This window comes from Zootoca vivipara, chromosome 6 (genome assembly GCF_965207765.1).
Source record: "Zootoca vivipara chromosome 6, rZooViv2.hap1.1, whole genome shotgun sequence".
NCBI classification, from domain to species: domain Eukaryota; kingdom Metazoa; phylum Chordata; class Lepidosauria; order Squamata; family Lacertidae; genus Zootoca; species Zootoca vivipara.
In genome coordinates, this window is record NC_142589.1 from 60,554,224 (window position 1) to 60,570,931 (window position 16,708).

The 16,708-nt window shown below is 43.1% G+C and overlaps 1 protein-coding gene and 1 non-coding gene across 2 annotated transcripts in view; both read left to right on the top strand.

The window, feature by feature from the left end:
- Positions 1-16,708, top strand: part of MAN1C1 (mannosidase alpha class 1C member 1) — a 146,335-nt gene that overhangs the window by 52,139 nt on the left and 77,488 nt on the right. Inside the window, exon 2 of the mRNA XM_035118282.3 lies at positions 4,145-4,241. Coding sequence (XP_034974173.3) covers positions 4,145-4,241 — 97 coding nt within the window. The remainder of the gene's footprint in view (positions 1-4,144; positions 4,242-16,708) is intronic.
- On the top strand, positions 2,337-2,413 carry TRNAA-UGC (transfer RNA alanine (anticodon UGC)). The gene has a single exon. It is a non-coding gene; the product is annotated as a tRNA-Ala (tRNA).

A 16,708-nucleotide genomic window follows, 5' to 3' on the forward strand; every position in this document is an offset into this window, starting at 1 on the left:
TTTATTTATATGCTGCCCATCTGACTGGGTTATCCCAGCCACTCTGGGTGGCTTCCAACAAATTAAAACACAGTAAGACATCAAACATTAAAAACTTCTCTATGCAGGGCTGACTTCAGATGTCTTCTAAAAGTCAGATAGCAAGGCACTTTTCAGTGTGTGCTCTGCCATTAATTGAGGAGCAAATATTTCAAATTAAACCTTTGTCTGATCTCTCAGTTAATCCAGCCTTGAAAATAGCTTATTGATTAGTCACCTGTGGCAGATACAAAATTTTATTGAGGGGACCAGGCATAACTTTTGTAAAAATTAAGTTTCTGTTATTTTCTTTTATGCTTTTATGCTACAGATAGCTTTCATTTGGACAGAAGGCCAGGGCCAACACCTTCTGTGTACATATTCACAAGTCTGAATTAATCCATTAATTTTGCCACCCTCCTCTTAGCTGTGATGAATGCCATTGGCAGACAACATCATATTTCAACTCAGGAAAAAGTGGTATGAGATATCTGCATCAGATGAGTGATGCGTACTCAGAAGCCTTCTACAGGAGGTTGTGTTCTTGTTAGAGAGCACATTTAGGCTGTGAGAGTTAATGAATTCTGAAAACTGATTCATCCCATGCTGAATCTCAAAAGCTGACTAGCTTTTTTCTTTCTTTTTTGATTCATCCAGAATTTCTTCTTTCTGGTGGTGGCATCTTAATATTATCAGCTAGCTCAGTGTGGGGTTTCTTTTCTCCTCCCCACTAAACCAAGCACTATACGTAGTACTGTGTGTGTGTGTGTGTGTGTGTGTGTGTGTGTGTTTGGAAGCCTGTGCTAATTAAAGTGAGTCCTGCCAGATGCTAGTAACGCTGGGTTTTGGAAACCATACAGCTGGAGAGAGAAGCACAACCCACACACACAAACTGGGAACTCTAGAAATCTTGAATGTGAGAAGCCTGGCTCCTCCTCAGACTGACCATGCCCTGGGAAACGTGCATAGGAAAACAGGAAGGATCCTTATCAATGAGTTCATTCACAAGGTTGTGTAAAGAAGATGAATAACCTCTTAATGCCATGTTTGGTAATGGGAGCAGGCACCAAGGTCCGATAGAGCTTCCCTAGGCTGAATGAGTTTCACTATGTTGTCTGAGCATCAAGTAAACTTGCTTGACAGGTACTTGTTACACCAGGGTTAGCTAATCATTGGTCCTTCAGGTGTTTTTATGGCCACCAACTTGGATGGCTTTAAAAGAAGATTAGACAAACTCATGGAGAATAAGGCTGTCAGCAGGATGGCTGGGTTCTGCCTCCACTGCTGCAGTATGCCTCTGAATACTAGTTGCTGAGAATCACAAGTAGCGAGAGTGCTGTTGTGTCAAGAAGAGCTTCCCAGAGGAGGCATCTGGTTGGCCACTGTGAGAATGTGGTGCTGGACTAGATAAGCCATTGGCCAGTTGCAGCAGCATTTTCTTATGTTTGTATGAGAAGGGCATTCCAACATACTTGCAGATGCATAGAACCCCATACATGCTGTTGTGAATTTTTGATGGCAACTATGCCCAAAGTGGAATTTTTAATTGGACTAGTGAATGCATTTTTAATTGTACCCCTGGCTGCAGACTAAGCTTGCTTGAGGATTGTGACCTTAGAAAGCTCTGAGAAATACAGTAGGTAGCCTTGGATTGCATTTTTTAAAAGCGAGAGGCCTTGTTTAGGGAAAAGCCTGGCAACTGACCAATTGTAGTCTCTTAAGGGTGGATATTTGTCATTTTCACTTCCCTTGCCAGCTGGAGTCAAGCGTGCGAAGGGAAAGCAAAAAAGTTATGTTTGTACATACGTGTCAATGACCCCATGCCTCAGAATCTTTCCCGGAAGGCCAGTTTGATGATTTCTTGGAACTCTCTCCCAAACCATGCTCTTTGGAGTTGGATAATTGCTTTTGCCATAAGGAATCTTTTAGGAAGGCATGACAAAGACAGCTTTTTCTGAGATGTGGAAAGAGAAATTTTAAAATATATTTATTAAAATATATGATTAAAATATATGATTCCTACACTCCACTCCTCTTTAGCAACTCCTCCTGGCTTCTTTGAAAGGCTTCCTCTGGTCTTCCAGCCAAGCATAGATCAGGTCCACATAACATATAAGCAAGAGACAAACAATAGCTTTTAAGAAAGGTTTTGCTTCACACCACCCTATTGTCTCCTCTAATTATGCAGGGTTTTGAAACAATACAAAATCTTGTTCAACAGAAGAGAAATTAGGTTGAGTAGACATAGCTTGGGCAGCCATTGTTCTTCCAAACCATCTTCCACTCCAACCATCTGTTGTCATCTCTAAACATCTGTTGGAGAAGGGCCATAGCTCAGTGGAAGAGCATCTGCTTGGCAAGCAGAAGGTCCCAGGTTCAATCCCTGGCATCTCCTGGTAGGGCTGGGAGACACCCTTGTCTGTGTTGCATAGTCAGCCTCATATAAACAACATGCTTAAGTCTAATTAATGCATTAAGGGGTTAATACCATAGAGTAAGCTGTCCTACCAGGCTTACTTATGTCCACTTCCTCTCACCTTGGGAAGAAATTGGTAATCAAGCATTTGTTCTTAGCCTATCTGAGAATCTCAAGAGAAGCTCAGACCGCATGGCTCTCCCAAGCCACTCTTTGAGTTCCTATACAGTGGTACCTCTAGTTATGAACTTAATTCATTCCGGAGATCCATTCTTAACCTGAAACTGTTCTTAACTAGAGGTGTGCTTTCGCTAATGGGGCTCCTTGCTGCCGCCGTGCTGCTGGAACGATTTCTGTTCTCATCTTGGGGCAAAGTTCTCAACTCAAGGTAACTCTTCCAGGAGTTTGTAACCTGAGGCGTTTGTAACTTGAGGTACCACTGTACCAATAATGTAGGAACTTTCACCACTTTTAACTAAGCCATATTTTACTGCCTGTGCAACTTTCTGAAGCTTGTGAATCTGACCTTTGGAGAGTTTGTAAGTAAACCATTTTTAACTCAACAAATGTGTGATCTTTTTCTGGGCCAGAGCAAGTGGAAAACTTTGGAAGGATCTTGGAGGGCCCACAGCTTCAGAACGTGCTATAACCAATGGCCCCAGATTTACCTCCAGAATGATGACATTGCAAATTAACACATGTTTGAGCTGTGCCTCACTCTGTGTATCACCCAGTTAATTTTGCGGTTTTTTTTAATTTATGGACTTGTAGATTTGGAAAAACCTCTGTGCATATGGCACATTTCCCTCAGGGTTGGGCATAAGGCAAAATCAATCGATATAGCAAAGGTTGACTACAATGTCTCACTTTGAGAAATTATCCCTTTGGCCTTTTCTCGGAACAAGGCAAGGACGGTGTGGAAAGGGAAGCAGAGAGTTAGCATAGCCATTACTAATCAACTGGCAAAATTACAAAAATTAAGGGGTGAGAGGAGAAGGGGTAGTGGGGGCAGCAAGTAACACAGAAGAAGTGGGTGGCAGAGGCGGCAGCAACTCAGGTGGCAAAGTCTCTTGTGCCAGCCCAGCCATCTGGACATGTTCATTTTAAATTTATCAATAAGGCCTAGAACTGTATCTCATGTCAGCACTATTTGCCCTGGTTCCTCAGCCTTCATGTCCAGCTTATAAGATTTCCAGAGGCATCTAGTTGGCCACTGTGGGAGATATGATGCTTGATGAGATGCAGCTTTGATCCAGTTCAGCAGGGCTCTCCTTAGGCTATGCCTCAACCTTGTACAAATGTGATTAGGGATACCAGAAAAATCCTATGGTCAGGAACAGAAATCAGTCAAGTGAATAGGATTCATTCACAGTGTTTGAAGATTTAAAAACTATATGCAATTAATGACTTTTTTAATTAAAAAAATATGATTCTGTAACTTTGAAATTAATGTTATGCAAATTACTTAAATACTGGACAGTGAGATGTATAACATAGTATGTGGCAGAAACCGCAGCTGAATGGAAATGGCACTGATTATGACAAATATAGATTAGAGCAGAAATTCCTGCCTTCTTACATTAATACCAGTTACCTTGCCTTTTCTGTGTGCCTTCTAATCTGTCTTTCAGTGTGGCGATTCATAAGGGCTATGGATGCAGCAGTCTAATATCCAGATAGCCAATAGATGTCTTTCTCCTTTTCTTGCAGATGATGAAGTTTGCTTGGGACAACTACAAGCAATATGCAATGGGGAAAAATGAACTGAGACCTCTCACTAAGAATGGGCACATCGGGAACATGTTTGGTGAGCTGAACAATTTGCTGGAACAGTTTCAACTGTTAAATGTTTAGGAAAGAGAAAATTAGATTAGAGGCAGACACACATACATACATTATAAGCCCACGGTGGAGCCACACTTTCCCCCTTGTAGGACAGATGTACAGATTTCGAAACTGAATCAAGGCCGGGAGCAACAGTCCTTTCTGTTTCCAGCAGAATCTGGGCTGTGTAGAATACTGATTATCTGGCCCATACAACAGCTATGAAGCTTCTCCCTGACAACTGGGGAGAGAATGTTTTAAGAATCTTAAGGAATTTGGGAAAGGTGGAGGGACATAAATCTGTGCTGGAGGCTGAACAGGTATATATGTCTGAAGAGGAAGAAAAGTAGAGGGAGATTGGAAGGGGTGTGTGTGGAGTGGGGAACAGACCAAGTTCCTGAAAGGAGATGTGCCTTACTTAGGGCCTTACATGCTAGTATCATAGTTTTTTTTACAGTTGCAAAAGGTAGGTATGTAAAAGCAGTTGAAATTAGTTCTGAAAAAACTCACATGAAACCATTCCCCTGCAACATGAATTCACTGGTCAGGTTTCCCCCTGTAAATTCACTCTTTTAGATGCAGTCCAGAATTATGACCAAGTTAACTGCCCTTTTTACATACCGGTAGTGGAATGAAGATTACACAATATGCAGTGATCACAAAATGGTCATTTAATGACCTCGCCACACAGCCAGATCCCTACTGAGCCAAGCAATGGGGAGATTACATTACAGTCAAGATCATGGGCTCTGGTTGAGCTGAAAGCCCCTCTGGATTTCCTTCTGAGGGCGGAGAACAAGCAGCAGAACATTAGGACAAAAACTGTACAGGTTTCAATCATTTGGCTGATTGGAAAGGAAAATGACCCTGCTTGGTCCTGGTGCACCAAGGAGCTCTCTGATCCTCCAGGACCAAGCAGGATTGCTCTCCCTTCACATCAGCCAATAAGAGGCAGCAATTCTACTTAGCACTGGGGCTGGGTGTGCCCGAGAGCTCTTTCATGCACCTGAACCCAGTACTAAGCAGCCTTAATTCTTCTATACCTGTCAGCTGGCAGGGAGGGGAGAATCAAATACCTTTCTCGAACAACGTTAGCAAACTGCAGCCATCAGTGGTAGGGAGGGAAGAAACAATGACCTGTGTTTGGAACATGGGGCTGACAACGTCCCAAGCAGGAACCCCACATAATGCACTTAGACTGATGGGCAAGACAAGCCACCTGTCAACTTTGGCCTGTAAAGCTGATCCTGATAAGGATTTGCCCTGTGGAACCAGAAAGGTTGCCCCTGTCCTGTCTTGGGCCCTGCTTCCAAGCTTCTGTGAAGGAGAGGTGGAAGTTCTGTGGCTTATTCTCAATCTGGATCTGTAGTTCTCTGAACTGGCCAAGCATTTCCTCTTGCATCAGTTCTATTCAGAGGAAGATGCCTCTCATGAAATATTGAAAACATGAATCAATATTAAAGGCTTTGCTTTGTGTGCTTACTGGTTTGTATAATTTTCTCTTTAGCCGATTATAGTGTTTTGGGTAACTCACAATGCTTATGCTGCTTAGGCAGCTGGTGTTCTCTTCGTCGGTCTCTTTCTTCTCTTTCCCTGCCCCCTCATGCTTTTCTGAAGCTAAGCAGTCTCCTTTGTCACTCAACTTCCCAATGCCATCACCTTTTGATTTGACAAATTGAGATATATATATATAATGTTAATATCTATACAGTATCATAATCTCTAGCCAGCTCTACGTAAAGCTGGAAAAGCATTATAGCTGTTCTGATTTGAACAAAATTGTTGAGGAATAGTGTAGGCTGCTGGTTTGGGGGGTTGACATTTGCTGCATTTACTTGGACTGTTTTAGCATGGAGGACCCTTGAGGCTGCCAGGAGGGTTGTTAGGAATTGTGACGGCCACCATGTGTAACCTGGATTACAGCCCATCAGGTCTGGGCACTCTTGGCATTTAGTCTCTCTCATTCTTTTTCCATCACTTGTGTAAAGGATCAGATGAGGACATCTGGCTGTTGCCTCTCCACCATCACCACTGCCACATAGACCTGTCCTGGCTCCTATTTGAGGGCACAGTACTTGTACTCTCTGATCGATGGCTGCCAAAGGCTTTAATCCAGAATTCACTGCATGACCAAAACAAAGATGGAAGCCAGCTGTTATATCTGAGCACTAAGTTACATGGTGAAGCATAAGCTAAGACATTCCAACACTTGACACATGTCCTGAGCTCTCCTGCTGAATAGCAGAGTGGGCACAGACATTTGCACAGTTGGCGATCCAAGCTTTGGGACTGAGAAAGCAAAAAGGCACTCCTGTGAGTGGGCTAGATCGGCCGCATCCTTGGAGACAGAAGCAGAGTTGGAGTGGCCAGCTCTCTGATCGTCTCAAGTGCCTTCTTGGGGACAGGAAGCGCTTTGATGATGGGAGGCAGCGGCAGAGTTGCATCAGGTGGCTTCTCTGCTGACAGGACTTGAGGCAAGATTTTTCTTTGACGCCCCACATGGTTCCTCCTCAACATCTAGAGCAGTGCCTCCTGAACTGCTGGGCCCTCCCTTAAGATCCAGTTCTACAGCCACTTCCCATTCCTCCCCCTCATTACACCAGTCCTACTGGTACATTTCCTCAAGGCTCATGTCAAGACTGGCCCTTTTACAGCTTCATGCAAATGGGGAGTTTTGCACCGGAGCAGCTATATACAATGCACTTGATATTTCTCTTTATTGACTCACCTGCTCAAGGCTGCCTCTGGGAGAAGAAGCAGAACGAACCTCTGCCCTCCCACCGCTCTGCTTCTAAAAAAGGCTTAGTTGCCCCTGGACTTTTGCTGAAGTCACTGCAGAATCTAAAGCCTTGGTCTCTACTCCTATGTTACTCTTTGTGTGGAATTGGTTATTTCAGCCTGGAGACTCCTGTTAATAATCCCGCTCTTTTAACTGTGGGGTCTTCCCAGTTGCCAGAGTTTGTGATGAACTAAATTTGCATCCTTCCAAAGGATGCCCACACCGAGGGCAGCAAACACAGAAATAATCTAAAAAGCATCTAAAAGCAATTCGAATAGAGGCGCAGACTAGGAAAGAACTCTACATGAAAGGCTTGTCGAAAGAGGAAAGTCTTGTAGATAAGAGAGGAAGTACCTGTCTAATATTTAGCTTGGAAGGGGATTCCAAGAAGTAGTTGCCATCACACTAAAGGCCAAAATCCAATTATTGCATGGAATGGATCTCCCAATAAAATGGTGTTTGCAGGAGGCCCTCACCTGCAGATTGCAGTGATCAGTTGGGTATATAAGGGGTGAGATAGCCCCACCTCCAGTGGCTTCCTTCAGGCAGCTTAAGAGCACTGTGGCAGGAGCAGCCCCTTGCTTTCCCCTGGGGTGCTGCACTTGTACACAGTTGTATACTTGGGAAACCACCATCTGGAAGTCCTCCTTGCCTTTCTGAATCTTGCAACTATTTTCCAATCTGCTAAGCTTTACCCATACTCCTAAAGGAACATGACACCAAAAAGGGAACAAGAGTCGGAGAATATTTTAATGTGTTTATCATGCTCAAGCTATTGGTGCTGCTTAGGAGAGGCTTGTACTGCATTTATGAGAGCTCCTGAGAAAATGTCCTGGAGCAGAAGGGCTTGTGCTAGTTAGTGCTCTTCTCATCCTCCGCTCCCCATAGAGCAAAGTCAGCGGATCCCTTTGCTGAGTAACTTTACTCCCAACAACACTAAATGCATTTAAGAATTCAGGAGATTCTGCTCCCCAATCTCCCCTTTGATACAAAGGCTTAAAATTTTTGAGTCACAGATGGGAAGCGTAGGCAGTCCTGGTACTTTCCTTCCTGGAGGTGTCAAAATTGAGCAAAAGCCTTATTTGCAGCTGCTTCTGCGTGGGAGGGAGGATACCACACCAAGGCTATTTTCAACTGTGTTTGTGCGACTGCGAAATCTTCAAGTTCCTTAAAGGTGTAACATGAGCTTTTCAGTTGTGCATAGGATGCTCACTTACGGCAAAACCTTCCTTATTCAGCACTGGCCAGATTGTGAACTTGAGCAACTAGGGGGTGAATGAGCAGCCCCTCCCTCAAACATATCTCCACACTACAATGATACTGAAGAATGGTTGAATCTGGACATGCCTGCTCTAGGAGGGAACTGTAGACCTCCAATAAAGCTGATTGATGGAAGATTTAGAACAGATAAAAGAAAGTACTTCTTCACAAAGCATATCGTCAGGAACTTCCTCCCCCAGGAGGCAGCGATGGCCACTGAGCTGAATGGCTTTAAAAGCGGAATAGACAAGTTCGTGGATGAGAGGGTTATCAATAGCTACTAGCCATGCCCTACCTCCATAGTTACCATGGAGGCAGCTTCCAAATACTTCCGAATACCAGTTGCTGGAAACCACAGGAGGGGAGAGTGCTCTTGTGCTTATGTTCTGCTTGCTGGTTTCCCAGTAGGCTATTCCTTTGTTCTTAGAGTTGCCAGTGAGATCACACAAAAAAAACTCTTGAAAGCAGTAGAGCCCATGCTCTTCAGGCAGATGGTCCCAGGTTCAACCCACAGGGCTGGGAAAAGGCACCTTGTCTGAAACATTGGAGCGCTGCTGCCAATCACAATAGGCAATACTCAGGCAGATGGACCGATAGTCTATGAGCATGATGTTGTTTGTTGGACCTAGCCATCTACAGACCTGTAGCGTGGCGCTGAAGCCTGAGGGACAAGGGGAGCTCTTCTTCTATTGATTTTTTACCACTGGCTTCTCATTGCCCCAGCTTCATTCTGAGTCGGCAGGTGGTGGTGTGGATCAGGTTGGATTAGGTTGAAGGTGCAGTTGCCTAGAACTAATCCAGACAGGCTCTCTCTCTCATCTGCATACCTTTGCACTCTTCCTTACCTGTCCTCATTGTACCATTTTAACACAACCCCTTGCCAAGGTAAGCCCAGCTTAATGCCTGTTCACTGCCCCCCCCTCCTTTCTTTCATCCTGCTGCTGGTTCTGCAGTAACCTGAGCAAATTAACATTGGAAAGTGCACCGTGATCCTTTTTTCCTTCAAAGGTGCTAGAGAGAAGCACATTTATTATCTGGCTAGGCATTTCAAGCGCACCTGTCACCACAATGACTGCCATTATACAACAGACTTATTATTCTGCCTGCTCCCTGTGTCTGTCATATCTACTTATTATTCTGACAAAACGTTTTAAATCCCTTTAGCCTGGCAGCATTTTATATAGTTATGGGAAAGGAGCTGAATTCTGTTCTAAGGGTGCATCAACAAAATTTATCAGTTAAGGTCTGATATGTCACAATCTGAACTCCAGTGCTGTTTTTAGATGCTAGAGATTTTCTTCTTCTCCCTCCCCCCCTCGTCCTGGTATTACTTTGTGTGCACCATGTTGGCAGCCGAAAGGATCCATCTTGTGACTTGTTTCCCTGTCTTAATCTGTGCTTGAATTCAGATGGTAAATAAAAACAGATTCTCATAACAGTGTTGGGCCCAGGGCACAGTTTTTGTTGTATACCTTTGTGTAGCTGATTACTAATCAGTTTGCTTATATGCCTCCTTTCCCCAGAATTGTGCCCAAGGCAGCTCAGAACAAATCAAAACAAAGCAATAAAAATTTTGGTAATAAAGGCAAGAATACACAGCCAAAAAGACTAATCAGTATCAATATGTCACACAGTTTCTTAACAACTCAGTTAAAAAGTCCAATTTCCAATAATTGTAATAGTTCATTTTGGTAAGATCTCAGAATTTATTAATAATATATTATAACCATAAAAAATAATAATTCTAGCAACACTTGTAAAAATACAAAATGTAAATGCTATAAAACCTGGAGACGTAGTAGCTTTCTAAAGCATGCTATTTTCTTTCCAGTGGACCTATCAAGGAGCTGATTCTATCAAGAAGATGGGCAGGTCCATTTTGTTGAAAAATCCAATCATCAGCTCTCATGTGGGCTTTTATCTCTTTCTTTCCAGACGCCAGGAGGGAGGGCACCTCTCCTAATGCCCCAGGATAGGAATCCACCAGGTTTACCATACAAGCACTCATCAGAATCTGAAAGCATCAACCTTCTTTCTCCAGTCCAATCAAGCAGGTCTCCTATGGCATCTCTAAGAGTGGCTTGGGGCTGGAACAGCTGGATCTCTTCTGGCCAATATGGTGTAGCAGTCCCCCTCCCCCATTTACTTACTTACTTACTTACTTACTTACTTACTTACTTACTTACTTACTTACAAATTTAGCTTTGGTGCTTTAATGTTACTGAAAGCTTGAGATGGATAAGAATTTCAGTGGGTGATCCCTCCATTAATAGAGCTCGCTTCTAGTTTAGATGCTGTTGATACCGGAGGTTAATTTCCATACCAGAAGCCAACATGAACTGAATAAGTAGTTCATATGGTGCATCCAGAAAGATGTGTTCAGGCTTGGGGTTTGTTAACTCTCCCGAGAGAGTTCCATGATGGGCAAAGATGTTGCCAAAGGCAAATATGGTTTCCACTCAGAAACTGACATGAAGAGGAGGAACCCTTGGCTTGCTTCAAAGAATGCAGTAGGACACAGGTGTAAAAACCGAGTGTCTCCTGAGATTTCTCTTGAAATGGAATGTGTGCTTATTTTTGAAACAGCAAGCTGCTAGCCCTTAAGGCTGCAGTGATATTCTTGAAAGTGGCAGGGCTTGAGGAATACTAACAGGCAGTTTCAACATAATAATTTGAGGAAGGACCATAGCTCAGTGGTAGAGCAATTGTCATGCATACAGAAGGTCCCAGGTTCAGTCTCCGGTGTCTCCGGCTAGGGCTGGGAAAGCTCCTGCTTGAAACCCTGGAGGGCTGCTGCCAGTCAGTGTTTACAATACTGAGCCAGATGGGCCCATGGTCAGACTTGTTAAAAGGCAGCTAGCTGCCTATGTTTCTAACACATGACACAGAACTGTGTGTGCATTTGCTTTATTCGCCATAAGTTAGGACTGCTGTCCTTGGTACAGAATTTGGCCCATTGTTTGAATGTTTTATAATATGGAATCTACAGCCCTATTTATAACTCCTTATTAGAGTCTAATAAGCTGCTTCTTATGCTAGATCATATTCTTAACTAGATCAGTTCTCTTCCTAGCTCCAACTTCATTACAATTTGCATTGAGCATCTAAAATTGGCTTGTCAGAAGCAGGAGCTAAAAGTGATACTGATTATGAAAAAGATAACTGGCATGTTTCTGGCACCACACTTTAATCGGGTTGCTGACCCCTGTGTGTGTATTGTTGGCATAGCAGGAATCCAATATCCAGATGCCCTCTGTGTCAGTGTGTTAATGCTGCACATGCAAAAACCAGAATACACAAATATACACAACACATGGTTTGCCGTCTTCATGGCTAAGTTTCATTCTCAAATTGGGCCAATGCTGTTGTGGCTTGTTGCTGCCTCCCAAACCTGCACATCTTTGCCAGTCCTGGCAAGTTCCTCTTGCACTCAATCTGTAACAACTGGCACATTGGAAGGGCTTCAGCAGCATGAATGTTGACATGTGAAGTCTAATGATGTGAGGTTTCTTGAATTCTGTGTGGAGTTCTGCTGCCTGTTCCCCCCCCCCTCCAGCAATGTTCCACTGTGTGCAATGGACCATGTGCTGCGCTGACCTAAAGATAGTAAGATAAAACATTCTTGGAAAGTCACAGACTTCTTAGGCCCAGCTTGTGTCCTTGTCAAGAAGGTGAAAGCGCTTCCCAAAATGTTCTCAGTTTCTTTCTATCTTTTTATTAGGAAATGTCATTAGAACTATTCCTTCCTGATACAAAGAAGGCTTAGCTAGTTAATTATGGGAGTTTTAATCAACCACATCTGCATAATTTTGCACGGGAGTGAAAACAATTGTTTTGGAGTAGCTTAACCTGCCTCATTGAATTGTTTTTGAAGATAAAATGGGAGGAGGGAACAATGTATGTCACCCTGACACATCCTTGGAGAAACAGTGGCATAAAATGAAAGGAGAAGGTCAGACCCAGAGGCCTAGCTTGTCCAGCATCCTCTTTTCCACAATAGCCAGCCAGATGCCAAGGAAAGCTCACAAGCAGGACAAAAGAACAACAGCTCTCTCCCACTGGTGTTTCCCCAACAACTTGTATTCAGAGGCATGGTGGTTCTGATCCTAAAGATAGCATATAGTCATCATGACTAGTAGCTGTTGATAACCTTATCTTCTATTCCTTATTTAAATTGCCTAAGTTGGTGGCTATTGCTATATCTTTGGGGTGTGAATTCCACAGCTCATTGTGCAGTTTGAAGAATGTCATTAATTGCTCAATGATGTCCTAGTTGGGCACCACGGCTCCTTTTTGTGGGAGAGTGGAGAGGCTCCAACCTCCTTGGTTCCTGTGTTCCGCAATATTAAGTCCTATTTCTTGCAGCGCTTCCCAGTGATTGCTCCAGTTAGTGTTCTGCGTTCACCCTATCAGTGTGCTATCTGTTTTACACAGAGTTGGCAAGGGTCTACCAAGCAGAATCCCCCTTCGTTCGAAATCTGCTGGCTGCTTCATAATTATCCTTAGTAATGTATTTTGCTAGGGTGCAGCTAGCATTGGGGGGGGGGGAATCACTAGAATAAAAATTAAAAATGGACATTTTAAGAAATGAATATTTCCTTTTCAATTAGCCTCCTGATGAAGGGCTACCCAGACTCAAGGCTGTTCAATTTAAGGTCAGCCGGGCCAACGTGCACTAGTTAAACTAGTTGGGCTGCTTTCCTGAGACTACAAAAATACAGAGTTTCTCAGACATTCGGAAGGACTCAGTCTATGGCTTTTTGGGCTGCATTTGACTTGATGAATCTCAAGTTGTGCACGTCTGTTAGAGCTCAAAATGTACTGGGTTTCCTTTCAGTTCCTGAAATTCCATTTTATGCCTCTTGCTGGTTGACTTCTTTCTGATCTTCACCCTCATTTTTAGCAACTTATTGTGGTTCTGGAGAAGACTGGGAGAGTAAAACGTTCACACGCGTCAAACCTTGACAAAAGGCTGGTTTTATGAATCAAAACGAAAGCCTCTTGTGCTGTAGTTCCATTACGCAATACTTGTCCAAGCGTAGTTCTGCCATGCCATTGGAGAGACGAATGCAAGGGTGACCTAGATAAGAGGCCGCGTGTCTCATTAGCAGTCCCTTGAGCCAACCAGCCTACCACTGAACCACCCATTTTTCCATGCTGTCTTATATTGCTGTGGGTGATTTTTTGTTTTCAAGTCATTGGTTAAAGATTATAGGAAAACAAGCTCGAATTAATTTAAAGCAACGGGAGCTGGTATGTTTGTGTTGAATGCAGGACAAGGTAATTGGATGAAAGTATTAACAGGCACCATTGCAGTCCCTGTATGAGTGAAAGGACGGTTGGGGGACTCTGAGTCCATGCCTTTCTTAGGCTCATACAATTTCAAAACCTCAAAGGGGTCCTTTTCTGTGATCGATTTCAGAGTTGCTCTAAATTTGCATTCCAAATCCATCCCAGCTAGCTGTCATGTGCCACATTACTTGGAATTGCTTTGCACATTTTGCAGGAGAAAATGTATTTTATCTCTTCCCCCACCCTGCCTTCTGCAGTTCTAGCAAAGTTGTGTGTTTTTTATTATCATATCCTAGAATGCAATGACCTGCTATTCTTTTTCTTTTGAAGTGACAGCTGCCTGGCTGAATATTAGTTTTAACCAGCACACTTTTTTGTTGTAGCCTTTTTGTGGGTTGTTCTTATTGCTCTGTGATCAGTCACAGCAAACCTGTTTTCCTCTATCCAGGCACTGAAGTAGCTGGATATTTCTCAGCTGATTCCCATCTGAGCTGACGTTTATCCTCTATCGTTTTTCATCCCCCCGCGCCTCGGCCAAGGACAAACAGGACACATCATTAACTGGCCAAAAGTTATCTAAAGGCATCACTTTCGCATTCTAGAGTGAGGACGCAAGTTGCTTCTCTGTTTCTTTGAATCTGATCATTAGCAGACCACAATCCTTTCCTCACTTCTGCTAAGAGCCTGTGCGTTTATAAAGCATCTGTACCCATCTAATTCAGAGAATGGAAGGTCATGCTGGATGCTGAACTTAGATGTTCTATGTTATATAATTCAGTAGCCTTTAACAAGAATCCTAAACTATGTCTCTCTGTGCACATTCTATTGATGGATGTTGGCACTTCTCTGAATGTGGGACCCTCTCCCCTCCCCAGTTCTATTCTTTTTTATTTTAAAAAATCCTTGTTGCATTTATATCCTACATTTGCTCCAAGGAGATCAAAATGGTGTGCATGGTTCTCCCCTTCTCCATTTCATCTTCACAACCACCCTGTGAGGGAGAGTGGACTGAGAGTGACCAGCCCAAGGCCACCTAGAGAGTTTCATGGCTGAGTGGAGTTTTGAACCCCAACATACTTTTGCCAAGCATTTTAAGAGTGATGCAAGAGTGAAAGGCCATTGTGCACTTGTTCATAGTAAACCACCACAAACCAGAAACGCTGGCTTGTTATGTGTAGGCAGTGGCTTGAGTTGGGGCCTGCAGCCTGAAGTACAGCAAGCACAATGGAATACTCTGGTCACAAGGAAGAAGACCAGACTTCTAGTATTTATCTTAAGACATCCAAAACAGAGGCTGCCAATTTTCGGGGTTGGTAATAAATGCCATTACATCAGTTGGTGCCTGAAAAGGTTGCTATGAGGCCTCAGTGCACAGTCCAAGTACTGTACTAGTATTTATTAATTTATGAATATCCTTTTATGTGCATCTCAGGGTGGTTCACAAACATACCATAAAGCAAGTAAAACTGTTTTAGAAACAGTACTCAAAACCCCACAACTAATAAAAGTATCATCTCACTGGAAAAGCTTGTTGAAGCAAAAAAAATGTATTCTGCTGTTTCCAGAAAGTAGAGTTAGAGGGCACCTGCCATATCTCAACAGGAATGCTGTTCTACAAACTGAAGGTAGCCACTCTGAATGCCCTGCTCCAAGTTACTATGGAGGGGACTTCTGGTATTTTACTGTTACAGCTCACTTAGACCTGTTCCCAGCTTCTTGGTCCTGTGGTTCCAGGTTTTGAGCCCTAAAGTCCTTAGCTGGGAACACAATAGAACATGGCAAGCACAAAAGTGTGTTGATCTCAGAATAAATTTTTAGTAAGCCCTGTAGCTTGATGTGAGGGAGGGGCTTGTTTTCCTCCGCTTGGAGACGATGCGAGCAAAAGCCATTCAGGCTTATTTGTAAATAACAGTAGGATTCTGTGATGTTTTATTTTTATTATTTTTCTTACTATTCCCCAAAGCAGACTGCTTTAGCATCTCATTTGTCCTTGCAACCCTGCAGGATAGCACACTATTGTTCCTGTGTTATGTTAGAATGGAGGCTGAAAGAAAGAGTGTTAGCAACTTTCCCTAGATTACATTATTATTCTGTCAAAACACCCTGTTTTGTTGATGCTGTTTGAAAACGTTTCTCATTGTAGGAGGCTGCCTTACAACAAGTCTGTATTCTTTTACGGGAGTATTCTTCCCTCGCCATCCATCTGGTAATGAATGTGGGCACCCGTGCAAGCACAGCGAAGTGCAGAGTCCTTGTTTCTGATTGTTAGAACTTTCTCTGTGCAAGATGTCTCTCTGCCTGCAGCTCTGTTCCCTTTTTAATTTTAAATTCTGCATATAATGTTCCTTCCCTTGTCTACTTAGGAAAGACAGTGAGTTTTAAATCATTTTAAGGGGCTATGTATAGCAGCAAAATTAAAGGTAAGCGGCAATGAGTTTCTTCTTGCGTAATTTATATCTACCTGCCAGAGTAGCCCATTTCCTCTGACTTTTAATTCTCTGCTATACAGCCCTGATTAGGAGGCATCAGACTTAATCATGTTATGTTACCTTCCAATGTGAGGGCTTAGCTTTTCTTTTCCTCGTGGTTGGTGAGGCACCAAGCAACTAAATGTTTCCTTCAGCTTAATTCAACTCCCCACTCACTAAAAAAACCCAACAGGCTTTGTATTAATATGCCAGTTCTCTACTAACCTCTCTGTGATCTCCGATTGACATCTCGTTTCTTATGCATCTTTCCTGTACTTTCCCCAGGTAATCACTTTAGTTCCTGATCGTTACCTTGAATACAGTTTCTTCCTAACCCCTTCCCCCCCATCCCACGGCATGTTAGCTTTCATATCTGGTTGGTTGCCAATTTCAAGGGTAGTTTCATGTACTGTAGAGTTATAGTAGGTGCATCGAAGAGCCTTGCAACTCTTTCAGAGTGCTGTCTTTTGAGTTAGGAAATCTTTTCTATTCAACTTCAAAGCTGAAAAGGCTTGACAAAACCATTTTCAGCTGTGTCGTGAGTTGCTAGTAGAAAAAGAAAAGCAAAAAAGAAAGTGTATGTTTTAACTTTTTGCAGTAATTCATTAATAGGTTTAATACATAGTATGTGCTATATCTACTGGGAAGGGA